This window comes from Danio rerio, chromosome 16 (genome assembly GCF_049306965.1).
Source record: "Danio rerio strain Tuebingen ecotype United States chromosome 16, GRCz12tu, whole genome shotgun sequence".
Taxonomy (NCBI): domain Eukaryota; kingdom Metazoa; phylum Chordata; class Actinopteri; order Cypriniformes; family Danionidae; genus Danio; species Danio rerio.
This window is the reverse complement of record NC_133191.1, coordinates 25,548,707-25,564,216: the sequence shown is the minus strand read 5'-3', so window position 1 is coordinate 25,564,216 and position 15,510 is coordinate 25,548,707. Positions and strand designations below refer to the sequence as shown.

Genomic DNA, 15,510 nt, shown 5'->3' with positions numbered 1-15,510 from the left:
CATCCAAGCTTCGGGCGGGGGAAGCGATCCGTCTAACAGATGGTAGCCCTTACGCCCGATGACACCGGAGACCAGATGTCCACCGCGGCATCGGAGGGTGGGCTTTCATTGTCCGATGATGATCCAGACCCGCTCGCCCCCTTCGGGCTGGTGAGCGCTGTCACTACGGATCCTGAAACGGACATGTTACGGCAGGGCCCCATTTCCAACGGCACTTTTTACTGCCATGAAAACATTATGAAAGGGCACTTTTCACTTCCCCAGATGTGACAGCCCGAAATCTGCCAGTCTGGGACGCTATGCTTTCTAGCTTGCAGATTCGGTGCGTTTCGCCAGTGGCTCACGAGCGCTGGGAGGACGGTCTCCTTTCTCCCACCCCTCGAGCCTCCCCTCCGGAGCTCGGGTTTGGAGTGAGTGCAAATATCTCACCTCCAGCTTTTCCGTGGGACCCGCGAGCTTCCCGGATCAGCACACCCACTTCGCGCTGCCCCACTGCTGGTACGTCAGCGATTGTAGCGATGAGTCCATTAGCGAGAGCTCTGCCTGCCTGGTTAGCGCGGGCCAGCTCTTCGCGGTGGCTCATACGCACAATCAGACTCGGCTATGCGATTCAGTTCGCGAAACGGCCCCCCAAGTCACGGGTGTGTATTCACCAGGGTCAGCCCCCTGTCCGCCCCTGTCTTGCGAGAGGAGATTGCTGTCCTCCTGGCGAAGGATGCAATCGAGCCGCTCCCTCCAGCCGAGATGGAGAGCGGGTTTTACAGCCCATGCTTCATCGTGCCCAAAAGAGCGGTGGGTCACGGCCAATCCTAGATCTGCGCGTTTTGAACCGCTGCCTGCACAAGCTGCCGTTCAGAATGCTCACGCAGAAGCGCATCCTCCGGTGCGTTCGTCCTCTGGGTTGGTCTGCAGCATTAGACCTGATGGACGCGTATTTCCATGTCTCCACTCTTCCTCGCCACCGACAGTTTCTGCGGTTTGCGTTTGAAGGTCGAGCTTGGCAATACAAAGCCCTCCCCTTCGGGCTCTCTCTGTCTCCGCGGGTCCTCACCAAGCCCGCGGAGGGTGCCTCAGCGCCCCTTCGGCTCGCGGGCATCTGCATACTCAATTTCTTTACGACTGGCTGATTTTGCCCTCTCTCAGAGCAGTTGATTATGCACAGAGACAAAGTGCTCTGGCACTTCCACCTGTGGGGGTTTCAGGTCAACCGAGAAAAGAGCAAACTCGCCCCCGTGCAGAGGATCTCTTCTCTCGGGCTGGAGCTGGACTCGGTCACCATGGCAGCGCGCCTCTCCGGAGAGCGCGCTCAGCTGATGCTGTACTGTCTGAGAGAGCTCGACAGTAAAATAGTGGTCCCACTGAAACTATTTCAGAGGCTCCTGGGGCATATGGCATCCGCAGCCGCTTCATGCCGCTCGGATTATTCTATATGAGACCACTTCAGCACTGGCTTCACGATCGAGTCCCCAGACGCGCATGGCACGCGCGCGCACACCGAGTCTCTGTTACTGCGCTGTGTCGCCGCGCCCTCAGCCCTTGGAGCGACCCCTCGTTCCTACAGACCTGGGTGTCTCTAGAACAGGCGTCCAGTCTTGTTGTCGTTTCAGCAGACACTTCCAACACGGGCTGGGGGGCTGTGCGTTGCGGGCATGCGGCTGCGGACCTGTGGAAAGGTACCCAGTTGCATTGGCATATCGCCTGGAGCTGTTGGCAGTGTTCCTCGCTCTCCACCGTTTTTTTCCGGTGCTGGAGCGGCAACACGTGCTGGTCAGGACGGACAGTACGGCGGCGGTGGCGTATATCAGCCGTATAGGGGGTATGCGCTCTCGCCGCATGTCTCAGCTCGCCCGCCGTCTGCTCCTCTGGAGTCATCCGCGGCTGAAATCGCTGCACACCATTCATATTAAGGCAAGCTCAACCGTGCAGCCGATGCGCTCTCACGGCAGCCTTGCGTCCTGGAGAATGGAGACTCCACCCCGAGTCTGTTCAGCTGATATGGGCGCGATTCGGGGAAGCCCAGATCGATCTGTTGCTTCCCCCGAGATCGCTCATTGCTAGTTGTTCTTTCCCTGACCGAGTGCTCTCGGCACGGATGCACTGGCTTACAGCTGGCCTCGGTGCACGCGCAAATACGCGTTTCCCCCAGTGAGCCTGCTCGCGCAGTTACTGTGCAAGGTCAGGAAGAGGACGAGGAACAGGTTGCTGGTTGCGCCCCTCTGGCTCAACCGGACCTGGATGTCAGAGCTCTCCCTCGCGATAGCCCTCCCCTGGCAGTCCCTTCGAGAGAGCACCTACTCTCTCAGGGACAGGGCACCACCTGGCACCCTCGCCGATCTTTGAAGAGATTGTAGACGCGAGGAAGACTTAGGTAACCTCCGATTGCGGTGGCTAATACCGTCACTCGGGCTAGAGCCCCCTCCCCGAGCGCGCCTATGCCCTGACGTGGAGTCTATTCACTGAATGGTGTGTCTCTCGCTGAGAAGACCCCCGTAATTTGCCAGATCAGCGTTGTGCTTTCTTTACGCCGAGAGAAGTTGGAGAGCAGGCTGTCGCCCTCCACACTCAAGGTTACGTGGCTGCCATCTCCGCTCTCATAACGCGGTGGCTGGCAGCACCGTGGGAACGCATAACCTCATCATCCGGTTCCTCAGGGGCGTTAAGCGAATTAATCCACCCCGCCCCCTCTCATGCCCTCTTAGGATCTCGCCCTCGCTACACAAGCCGCGTCAGATCCCTTCGATCCTCGACTCAGTATTTCTGTCCCTGAAGACAGCTCTGCTGGTCGCGTTGATATCGATTAGAGGGTCGGGGACCCGGAGGCATTTTTCGGTCAGTGACTCGTGCCTGTAATTGGGCTGGCTTCTCTCACGTATGAGACCCCGCCCGCGATATGTGCCCAAGGTTCCTACCACTCCGTTTTAATACGAGGTAGTGAGCCTGCAAGCGCTGCCCTCGGAGGAGGCAGACCCAGCCCTTCTTTATTGTCCAGTTCGCGTTTTGCGTATTATCTGGACCGCACTCAGAGTTTAGATCATCTGAGCAGCTCTTCATCTGTTATAACGGTCGGCAGCAGGGAAGTGCCGTACCGAAATAAGTTCCCACTAGATTGTGGATGCCTTTCTTTCACTATCAGAGCCGAGATGAGCCGCGTCCCCCGAGAGCGCGTGCGCACTCCACTCGGAGTTTCGCATCCTCTCGAGCGCGCGCACGCGGCGCCCCTCTAACAGACTTCTGTAGAGCTGCGGGCTGGGTGACACCCAACACATTTGCAAGGTTTTACAATCTGCGAGTGGAGCCGGTTTCCTCAAGGGTATTAGGTAACCCTTGGTGATTGAGGAAACAATTCGGTAGGGTATTGAAACACGCTTGCTGCGCCATTTTCCCTAACACGGAGATACGTGCGCCTTTTTATCTGTCAGTAAAGTTCCCCGTCAGGTGAGCCCTGCAGATTCCTCCGTGGCCCCCAGCACTGACTCAGCGGAGGAGTCACTTGCTGGCCCACTACGTTGTAGGTCTGCCCGCTGGTCAGCCCGCGTTTTGGGTAAAGGTGCCTGCTATGCGTGATCCCCACTAGGCGATCCCATATGCTTATTCCGCCACGGTTAAGTCCCCCCCCTGGGCGGACCCGTGTCTTCCCTCCCCGCTAACCACTCTTTTGCTATGCGTACTCCCCCTTTTTAGGGCTAGTCCATATGTAAATTCTGCCATCTATCCCCCCTCGGGTAACGGATGGCCTCCGCAGCGTCCTCCCTATCGGGATTGCACGCTTCCCAACGTACTGTCGTATTCCTAGAATTATCTAGATGCTCACGACTTCCCAAAAAATATATCTAAATCCGTAAAACTTCTGTTGAAGTAGGATAAATTAGGGCCAGGGACACGTTGGAGGACCGCGCCCCCCATGATGCGGGTGCGTCACGCTTGCTTGACTATCTCCTCATCGGGGGTGTTGGTAAGGTGCAGTCATTATGGCGCTTTCAATGGGCTCCCAATGCGTGGATTTTACAAATCAAATCCACTTATAGTGCTGAAGTTCCCCCCGAAGGGGAACGTTCGAGGTTACTAAAGTAACCCTTCGTTCCCCGAGGAGGGGAACGGAAGCACTATACTCCGTCGCCATAATGACTGTCCCTTAGCTGTTGAAAGTCTCTTCAGCTTAAAAAGGATAGCGTCTGCTGGCGCCAGGTGAGCTTATATACTCAGTTGATTGCTTATGCCGCTCACCTGCGCAGGCTTGCGCTGCCAATTCATTCTTAATTGGCCCGTTCAATACTCTTTCAGACGAGTAGCTTCTGAACCGAACCTCCCTATGCGTGGATTTTACAAATCAAATCCACTTATAGTGCTTCCGTTCCCCTCCTCGGGGAACGAAGGGTTACTTTAGTAACCTCGAACGTTCTCCAATGTTCTGCAAATGCTCGATCGCTGGTGATTGTGACAATTTTGTTCTAAGGCAAAATCAAGGCTATCTCTGTGAAAAACTGAAAATGTCAAAAGAAGCTTAGAAGAAGGCTGTCTATGGAGACTAGGGTGTTCTTTTGTGCATCCTAAAACTCCACATTTATAATGCCTCTTAGTGGCTGACATTATCTTTGGCAGGTATGGTCACTAATGGGCAGGGCTTTCCCCCTCCGATGACATGTATATAGGGAAAATGTCAATCAAAGTGCTACTGCAGGATGTTTTCATGAAGTGTGATTATAAAAAATAATTTTAATGAATTTTTATCATTACAGGCTGGATATATTCACACACTGTTGCCACATAACTGTGTTTAAACCCCTCATAAAAGTGATTTTTGGCCTAATAGGTTCCCTGCTATGAGATATATATTTTTAAGATAATTGTTAAGATATATTTTTGTATAGTTTTTTTTACATAAATTACTTTTACATATACAAAGTTGCATTTATTGTATAGTACAGTGAATTAATATTGTGAAATCTTTGTACACATTAAAATAACAGTTTATTTATTTTTATTTTATATTAGTGCAGATTTTTAATATTTCAAGTCAAACATGCATTTTATAAATTACCTAATGTAAAATAACTAAACGAATTTAATCATCATTAAACCTACATTATCCCTACAGTAACCCTACAAATTATTACACTACATCTTCATTTAACTCATGATTTGAAAAACAAAGTTATGCTTCATTAAGAGTAACATGGATTATTAAATGCTGAAAGTTTGAGCACTGCAATGATTATGTATTTTTTAGGTCAAGACAAAATTAATCTTCAGCCTGCCTCAATCGACAAGAACCCAATGGGAGTTCTAATATGGCCTTTAGATTATTGCTGAATTTATTCAAAAAAAAAATGTTAATATTTTTTAAAGTCCTAAATAAATTGCCAGATCTTCAAAACTAAACATAAATTAGGCTTATATAAATGGACTACACACTGCAGTCACGCCACTTTAACATCACCATCATTACTTGTCCGTCTACTCTTTCAGTGTTTATTTAAAATATATATATAGATTTCTCTGAAAGCTTGGCTTTGAATAGATAGCAAGAGCACAATTACAAACACAACGAGAATGTAAAAATGGACTGGAGATAACTTCTATAGTGCCGTTTAGCCTCTTGTTAGCAACTGTCTTTTACAAGAAAAGAGAAAGCTTTACAACATTCACAATGGTGTATTCTTTATAGCAGAGATCAAAAGTAAAATTGTTATTTTGAGCTTGCGTTTACCACAGACCACCTTTAACCAAAAATACTGCATTTCTGCAGAACTCTTGTTGTTTATTATATAAAAAACATGAACTTCTGTAAGTCTCATTTGAAAGTTTATGAAACTTCTCAGAGCTGCTCATTTCAGAAATCATTTGTTTCTATGGTAATAATCATAACACTAAAAGAAAAGATCTATTTGTGGTTTTGTCTTTGATGAAAAAAGAATATTAAAATGGCATAATGCTTTACCTTTAAATGCTCTTTCTATATAAGACACAAAATGTAACATTGTGTATCAAACAACAATACACGTCAGCATCATTATATGTTGCAGCCATTACTATTCTTGTTGTTCTGGTAGTCTTTTAGTCAAGTAAGAGTTTTTTAAATGCAAGTTTTACAAGTTGGAAACCGATGGTTATTGTAATCCTGATGTATCCCTCATAAATCTGTGAACTCTGTTTGACCTCACTCTCTATCGACCTGCACTTTCCTCCATCTGTTTCATCCCCCGTTTTCTGCCCTTCACTGGCCCCTTGACGTTTCGTTTTCATCATCAAATTAAAACTTAATAGTCTCGCCAGGATAATAGAGCCTGTTCTGTGGTAGAGAAATCAATGTGTGGAAGGTGCATCTAAGTCAGATGGCTTGAAGTAATTGGGGCGAGAGTGCAGTGCATTTGTACCAAAGGTATGCAAATAATGTCTGGCTGAAAAGTAAACACACATTGTTAACCCTTTTATTTATGAATCGTTGAGTCACAAAGTAAATTCTATATATTTTAAAAATGTGTTTCTACATTTGGCGAGGCAGTGGCACAGTAGGTATTGCTGCTGCCTTACAGCAAGAAGGTCGCTGGGTTGCTGGTTCGAACCTTGGCTCAGTTGGCGTTTCTGTGTGGAGTTTGCATGTTCTCTCTGCCTTTGAGTGGGTTTCCTCCGGGTGCTCCGGTTTCCCCCACAGTTCAAAGACATGCAGTACAGGTGAATTGGGTAAGCTAAATTGTCCGTAGTGTATGAGTGTGTGAATGTGTGTGTGGATGTTTCCCAGAGATGGGTTGCGACTGGAAGGGCATCCGCTGTGTAAAAACTTGCTGGATAAGTTGGCGGTTCATTCCTTTGTGGCGACCCCGGATTAACAAAGGGACTAAGCTGACAAGAGAATGAATGAATGAATGTTTCTACATTTAATCATGTGAAATATGATTTTTAATATATCATATATTGAGCGAGTTAAGTATCTGTTCCCTACAGTGAACACCATGTTGGTGGTGTAAAATGTTACTGAATTGAACTGATTTGATTGCTTGGTTTTAGACAGTTTTCATTTTGTAAATGAAAATGGCTTGAAACAAACAGAACTTGATCGGTCTGGTGTGTCAGTAATGTGACTGAATGTGCACTCTAATTCTCTTACTTAATGAATGCACAGCACAATCCAGCAGACTATAACAAAGATCCATGATGTGTACTTTGAATCTTTTTGACTACATTTTAGTCTAATATGCTGATTTTTGTATTATATTTTGCACTGTTCATGAGTGGATGAAAAAGTGCACATTCATCATTTTTTGTTTAAGATTTTTTATGTATGATATTTCTATTTGAAATAAATAAATCAAATCAAACCTTTATAATCATGAACTGACATGTCATAAATATGCATTTTATTTTAAGCATTCTTAAGACAACCTTAATTAAGTGTCATTTGCTCCTTTTAAATGCAAAGATGAGTTTTTGAGAATGTTTGAGATGTCTTTGTTGTGACAGCTTGACATAACCAAATACATCATAACCTGTCAGTGTCTGTCATGAAAACTTGACAACATAATTACCAAGACAACGTAACTTCTCATAAACCTATAATAAACCTGTAATAAACATGATTGTTGTGAGGCCATTATGATTGTGCCATTAATTTTATAACAGTGTTGTTAATGTTTTTTGGACCTCAACTACAGTGGCACACAAAAAAATAAAGGAATGACAAAATGTCATTTTTCTTATGTTGCTTTAACCTATTTTAATAAGTTAATCTGGTTAAATTAAGTCGATCAAAAAACTTTTTAAAAAAATTTATACAAAGTTTATCTTTGTTTTTCTGTCAGTTTGATTAATGGCTTGAGATGGCTAGAGAAATTCATTTGATTCAACTGTAAACAGGGTGTTTTGCGGGGTCTTAAAAAGTATTAAAAGTTGATAAATCAATAATGAGAACATTTTAAAAAACGCGTTTTTAGGAGGACTTAAATTTTGTTCAAGCATTGTCCAAAGTGTTTGACTCCAAAACAGCATAAATATATTTATTTTCCTCCTAATATTAACAATGGAGTGCTCGATACACGCAATTGGTTCGGGCATGGGCACATCGGGCCAAACTCCTTTGTCCGGATGATGTCACAGAATTTGTGACAAACGCGGGAATATTATGTGACGCTTTCAACATGTAGCGAAACCATAAAGCCAAACAGAAAGCAAAAATGTAAGTTTTCGTACTTCTGGTAGGAGAAAGACGAGTTTAAACAGTGGCTGACACCTGTCGCTAAAAACGACCACATAATTTATTCTTTCAAGCTTTGTTTCTTCTGAGTTTATCTGAGTTCTGTTGCACGGTTGTGCTCCATTGATTTATTTAACCACAAGTGTTTATTAACAACTGTTTATTAAGTTAAAGGTTTGATACTGATTAGAACTTGAAGTGGTGACGAGGTCTTAAAATATTCTGAGAAGGTCTTTAAAAAGTCTTAAAAAGGTATTGAAATTACCTATAATATTTTTGCATATACTGTATACCCTGAGAAAATGTAAGACAGCAAGATGTTTTACAGTGTACAAATTGAGTTTTTCACTAAGATGTCATTAAAGTAATAATGATGAAGTTATACATTTATTTGTCAAGATAATGACATTTTAATATCTTTGTATAATAAAAAAAAGATTGAATGGTACCAAGGAAAAAGTGATCAGAAAAATATTCATTTAACACAGTTATAATGTCATTATGACAATCCTGTTTATGCCATTTTCATGACAAGCTCTGTCGTCTTGATAATGTCAAGTTGTCATGACAAAGACAAAGACAGATTAATTGAAGTAATTGTTTATGTCAAGTTGTCATCAAAACTTCTCAAACAGTGTCAGCTTTGCATTTAAAATGACACAACTGAGAGAAGAACACTTAATGATAAACATGCATGCATTCATGTGTTATGTCATAGTTATTTGAACACCCACTTCAAGTAGAGTGTTACCAAAATGTACATAAACAAATATGATTTAATCTGGATAGAAGTATTTCCAACAACTTATTTAACACCTATTTGGTTTTCCGTTAATTAAAGGATTCAACACTAATTCCTGCTGAATTCTCTCATCCCTCTGCCATATTAAATGTATGACTCAATATCTCTAAACAACGTGGGACAATACAAACAATAATGAAGTGAAATTGGAAACGGCTCATTGGGAGTTCAGCACATGGTGCTACAATTTAAATGACTGATAATAGCTTCCAAATATCTGTCCATTGCAGTGACCACAATGCACAAAAGGGTTCAAATTTGTGCAGAGTGACTCATGTAAACCCTCTTTCCGTCCCTCTCTTTTCATTCAGGTGTGATCTCCCAGCAGGAGAATGGCAAGACTGTGAGTGTTTCCAACACTATCCGTATCCCCGTGGAGAGGAAAGATAACAGAGCGGCGCTGAGCTGTGAGGCGTCTCATCCCGCACTCGTGAGCCAGAAGCGAGTTCGTCACTACAGCCTGGACGTTCACTGTGAGCCAACAACGCCGTCACATTTCCATGACTACCACCATATTAGACTGATTAGCGCCTGTTATTAGCTCGCTGAAGCCCCATCTGTTTAAACATGTTTGGTTGGCAAGCGTTTGTTTGTTTGTGTCACATCTTGCCTGCTTTGATAAAGGACTAGAAGGCAACAGTATCCCGTTAAACAGCACAGAAACACTCCAAATATGATAGATTTCAACCAGTGATGTAGATATTGACTTTGCACAAGGACTTCTCTCATAAAGTCCCTGTAAAAATCGAAAGGCTTTACTCTGTAAAAGACAATTGAGTTTATATAAACTTCAGCGTATTGCTGTTGTTACCCACAGCGGGTTTGTATCAGACTCCTGCTAAAATGTTTTAAAAGCATTTTTGTTGAGAAAAATGTTGTATTATTAATGTAGCTCACTCAGTGCAGAACACTGCTTACACTTACATTTAAAAGTTTGAGGTCGGTACGAATTCGAGATGTTTTTGTCTAGCTCACTAAAGATGCATCAAGAGGATGAAACATATAGAAAGACATATTAGGTAATAGTGGGAAATAAATGTACAATTTTATAATTGATTGAATAATTTTATGATTATAATTTAATATAATAATGTAAAATTCTTAATTTTATTCCTTAATTTGGGCGACATGGTACCTCGTTTAGCACTGTTGCCTCACAGCAAGAAGGTCGCAGGTTTAAGTCCCGGATGAGTCAGTGGGCGTTTCTGTGTGGAGTTTGCATGTTCTCCCCGTGTTAGCGTGGGTTTCCTCCGGTGGCTCCAGTTTCCCCCACAGTACAGAGACATGCGGTATAGGTGAATTGAAACTAAACTAAACTAAATTTGTGGTAGTGTGTGTGTGAATGAGTGTGTATGGGTGTTTCCCAGTACTGGGTTGCGGCTGGGAGGACATCCACTGTGTAAAACATATGCTGCATAAGTTGGTGGTTTATTTCGCTGTGGTGATCCTTCATAAAGGGGACTAATCCGAAGCAAAATGAATGAATGAATGAATGTATTCCTACATTTTCAGCATCATTACTCCAGTCTCCAGTGTCACATAATCCATTTATGTTTCTTGCTTGAGAAACATGTTGTTATGTATTAAGTAATCAATTTAATATCAATGGTTCTACTACACTGTAAAAGTGTTTTTTTTTTACTGCAGTTTTACAGCAAAATTATAATTATTAATATACAGCATGTTTGCAACTTACAGTATTAAAGGCAAATATTAAAGGCACACTGTAAATAACACCTCTTACTGTGTTGTAGTTTTAAAGAAAAGTTTTAATTGTTTTTTTTACAGTACTGTAAATTTTACAGTATTTTTTACATTAATTTTCCCTCAGCTTAGTCTTTATTTCAGAGATGACCACAGTGGAATGAACCGCCAACCATTCCAGCATATGTTGTATGCAGCGGGTACCCTTCCAGTCACAACCCAGTATTAGGAAACACACATACACATATACATACAATACAGACAATTTAGCTTAACCAATTCACTTATAGCACATGTTTTTGGACTGTGGGGAAAACCGGGGCGACCAGAGGAAACCCATGCAAACACGGAGAGAACATGCAGACTCTACACAGAAATCATTCTAACCAGAGACCTTCTTGCAGTGAAGCGACAGTGCTAACCACTGAGCCACCCATCTTTTTACAGTGTACACAGTAAAACGCCACAGACTACAATGTTGCACAGGGATATTAGTGGGAATCCAAAGCTATTTCAGCAGTCTAAATATGTGATCACATTTATATTTACAGTTCATGAACAATTTCAAACGATTTAGGTGTATTGGTTTGACTGACCAGCACACTAAGTAGAGCTGACTGAACGATGTTATTCTCAAACCGGCCATCATGTGAATGCTTTTTTAAAACCACTTCCGCTCATCGTTCCTTGCTATGTATTAGTTGAAAATAGTTTTTCAATGCGCTATTACAAATACATTTAACTGTGTTTTTGCTCTACATTTTGAAAAACACATTGAATTTTGCTAAACATGCCATGGTGTATCGATGAAAATGGAATTCTACTTTTCCTCAGAGTGAGTCTACAGTAATTGCAATTAGGGCAATTAACATTTAACATTTCTTTACCATTTCTGCATGGCACTACACACATCAAACTCAATTCGTGTAATACCTTTTTAATGTAATTTTTATAACTGTTAAAGCATTAAAATTAGTATCTCATTTTTACATATTAAAACTGTGATTGGAAGTGGGGAATGTAAATTATATAATTGAATTATCCTTTACATTTTGCACCAAACTTTGCACATATATCACGGGGAACTCAGTTTTATATGGATTGTCATTTTACATTTTAAAATGAATTTTGCTGCTTCTACAACATTGCCTAATTTCATTTTAAATTTAAATTTTCAATGTAAACTAAATTCTCCAACTGTGCTATCATATTATAGGGACGAGGGTCGAGCATTTTCAGCCCTGTAGTGTGATTATTTTCCAAAATAAAATGATGTAAATGTCGTATTTAGCTGAAAACACCCTAGCGTAAACATAGCCTCAGTCAGAGCACCGCCATTGAGGACAGTAGGCACTCAGTGGGCTTTGTGACAGAGCTCTTCTCAAGTTTTATTCCCTGTCTGTATCTTTCTCTTTATCTCCGCAGTTGCTCCTACGGTGAAAATCGTTCCCCCTCAGGGCATCCTCCGAGAGGGAGACTCCCTCAGTCTCACCTGCTCCGTTACCGGAAACCCACTGTGAGTGTACAAGAGCGCTGTGTGTGTTTTCTTTCTAAGTGCATCTGTCAGGCTGCGAGTGGGAGATTCGTGATGGATGTGAAGGCGTGTGTGAAGCTCTGTTTTTACATGTGCTTTAAGAACTAATCATCTGAACTGGTCCCATAAGAGCAGCTTTTATCTTGTAACAATCCAAACTGCTTATAGAGGATCATCTGAATGCAGCTTTATTACAGTAGACTGATCTTACATGAGGGAGTACATCCATGGCTCTGTCCTCTGTTCCTCTTCTTTTAGCTCTCTCATTATTTTTCCTCATTTTCAGTTTTAAAGGACACAATAAAAGAAGTGTCTGGACAAAAATAGTTTAAACGACAATATACTGTCAATTTCATTGTATGTACAGTATGTATGTGTGCATTGTTCATATGTGTGCATTAGTTCATTTATTATAATAAGTGAATTTTACTAAAAGTAATAAAAAAATATACTGTAATACAATATGATATGCAATTAAAAAAATAAAAAATAAGATCAAATAAATGTAATTGTACATTTAATTGTTAATTTCATTGTAAGTTATTCTTTTTATTACAGTTTCTGAGAGTGATTTGATTTTTAATTTTTATTGTAAATAATATAAATTTGATAATGAATTGTTATTAATGTAGCAATAAACATGGAATAAACAACAACAATAATAAAAAATCAAGCACAAACATATGTATGTTATTTTGAAGATTAAGTAAAATGTCTGGACAAATATATTGTCCAATTTATAAATTTTTATTAATAATTTATTATTTATTATAATGAATGAATTTTACACACGAGGTCAAAGTTATAAAAATATTAAATTCAGTATAAAAAACTAAGAAGTAAGACACATTTTCTTTATTAATGTAACTGTATATTGTTTTTATAGCAGTAACTAACAGGTATTTATTTGTTTGATTGTTTTTAAATAACAAAATTAATATAGGATTTTATCAAATGTAGCAATACACACAGAATAAACAACAACAACAATAATAATTATAAAAAAAGCACAATAAAATAATTTTTTCAAAATAAAGTATAATTTTATTCTAATTTTTTTGCACAATATTACTGTGGCTGCTGAACGTGCTGCAATTTAAGAAAACACATGCAATTACAACAAACGCCAGCAAATTGAGAAAAGATCTTCATCTGTTTGACAGCACATGTGCTGCAAATCCTTACAATGCAAACACATTACAAAAAACGCTGCATTTTCTTACAGCGCAAGCATTTTACGAAAATGTGCTGCATTTTCTCACAACACTTGCAAAAACAACAAATTTAATGTTTAGGGACCCTAAAACGTGACAGATGCCGCTGTGCCTTGACTATTGCTTAGTGAAGTGTAGGTGATCTTTGAAAGAGTTTTTTGTTTGTTTATTTTAATATTCTGATTCTGGTGTCTTTAGTATTTTATTACCATCGTAAATAACCATAACCTAAATAGTCGGATCCGTCATGTTTTAGGGTCCTCTTGGAACATTTCCATTGTGTTTTGTGCTATTTGACAGTTTTATGAGAAAATGCAGCACAATTTATTAATTGTTTGCGTTGTGAGAAAATACAGCATGTTTGATATATTTGTTTGCATTGTGAGAAAATGCAGCATGTTTTATTAATTGGTTTGCGTTGTAAGAAAATACAGCACGTTTTATTAATTTGTTTGCGTTGTGAGAAAATGCAGTGCATTTTATTAGGTTGTTTGTGTTGTGAGAAAATACAGTGTATTTTATTGATTTGTTTGCGTTGTGACAATATACTGTGCATTTTATTAATTTGTTTGCGTTGTAAGAAACTGCTGCGCGTTTTATTAATTATTTTGCGTTTCGAGAAACTGCAGCGCGTTTTATTAATTTGTTTGCGTTGTAAGAAACTGCAGCGCGCTTTATTAATCTGTTTGCGTTGTAAGAAACTGCAGTGCGCTTTATTAATTTGTTTGCGTTGTGAGAAACTGCAGCGCGTTTTATTAGGTTGTTTGTGTTGTGCGAAAATGCAGAACGTTTTTTTAATTTGAATGCATTGTGAGAAAATGCAGCACATTTTACTAATATGTTTTTGTTGTGGAAAAAAATTCAGCACGTTTTATTGATTTGTTTGCGTTGTGAGAAATTACAGTGCGTTTTATTAACTTGTTTGCATTGTACAATGTAGATTTGATAAAAATGCATGGGATAAAAAGGGAGCTAGTAGTTGTAAAATAATAATAATAATAAATAAATAAAAATAATAATAATTTACAATTGGGTTAAAATAATTTATTGTTTTTTTTTTTGTTTTTTTTTTTGTAAAGAGTTACCTAAAATAAAATAAAATACGTTCAAATACTTTAAAATAAAATAAACAGTTGAGTAGCATAGGGTTGCGGTGGGAACACAATCGCCTCACAGCAAGAAGGTCGCTGGTTCGAGTCCCGACTGGACCAGTTGGCATTTCTGTGTGGAGTTTTCATGTTCTCCCCGTGTTCGCATGGTTTTCCTCTGAGTGCTCCGGTTTTCCCCACATTTCAGACACATGCGCTATAGGTGAACTGAATAAACTAAATTGGCCGTAGTGAATGTGTGTAAATGTAAGAGTGTATGGGTATTTCACAGTGCTGGGTTGCAGCTGGAAAAGCAAGTGCTGCGTAAATCATATGCTAGATAAGTTGGCGGTTCAGTCTGCTGTGGCAACCCCTGATTATTAAGGGACTAAGCCGGAAAAATAAATAAATTAATAAAAAAGTCAAAAACTGCATTAATATATATTAAATGAACAACAATATTCCTTGACCGAATGTCCTCCACCAGCATTTGACCTTTAATTGGCAGGTTTTTCCCACATCCATCACTAAACATCTTATTCTGAAGGCGAAAGTGTCGCTCATTCAGCTTCAGCAGTGTCTCAGTGAACACTTTCTTTCTTCAGAAGACATATTTGTCTTTGTCTCTGTCTTTGTCTTTTTCTTTTCTTTTTTGTCTGTGGTCACTGAGTCTGTTCTCCCTAAGAGCCAGTGAGCAGAAAGCCATTAAAGCTCTCCAGAGCCTCGTAAGAGACCGGCTACAGAAATGAAAGATGGACAGATAGAGCTGCCACTCATTTTACGCCCAAATGAGGGAATGACGGAGAGAGAGAGGGGAAGAAAGATGGCCTGCGAAGGGTTTTAGCCAGGAAAGAGAAATGATAGACCTCGTGATTTATGCGGTGGGGAGAAGGAGAGTACGAAACGTGTAAATGTTTAATTGTAGGGGCATGTTTGAAGATTACAGAATGCGCTGATGAGAAATGAGAATAGACCAGCCG

General features: G+C 40.8%; 1 protein-coding gene across 8 annotated transcripts in view; it reads left to right on the top strand.

The window, feature by feature from the left end:
* cadm4 (cell adhesion molecule 4) overlaps positions 1-15,510 on the top strand; it is a 305,176-nt gene that overhangs the window by 247,323 nt on the left and 42,343 nt on the right. For all 8 annotated transcript variants that reach the window (XM_005158112.4, NM_001007428.2, XM_068213952.2 and 5 more), the window contains 2 exon segments: positions 9,302-9,463; positions 12,120-12,210. In XM_005158112.4, coding sequence (XP_005158169.1) covers positions 9,302-9,463; positions 12,120-12,210 — 253 coding nt within the window.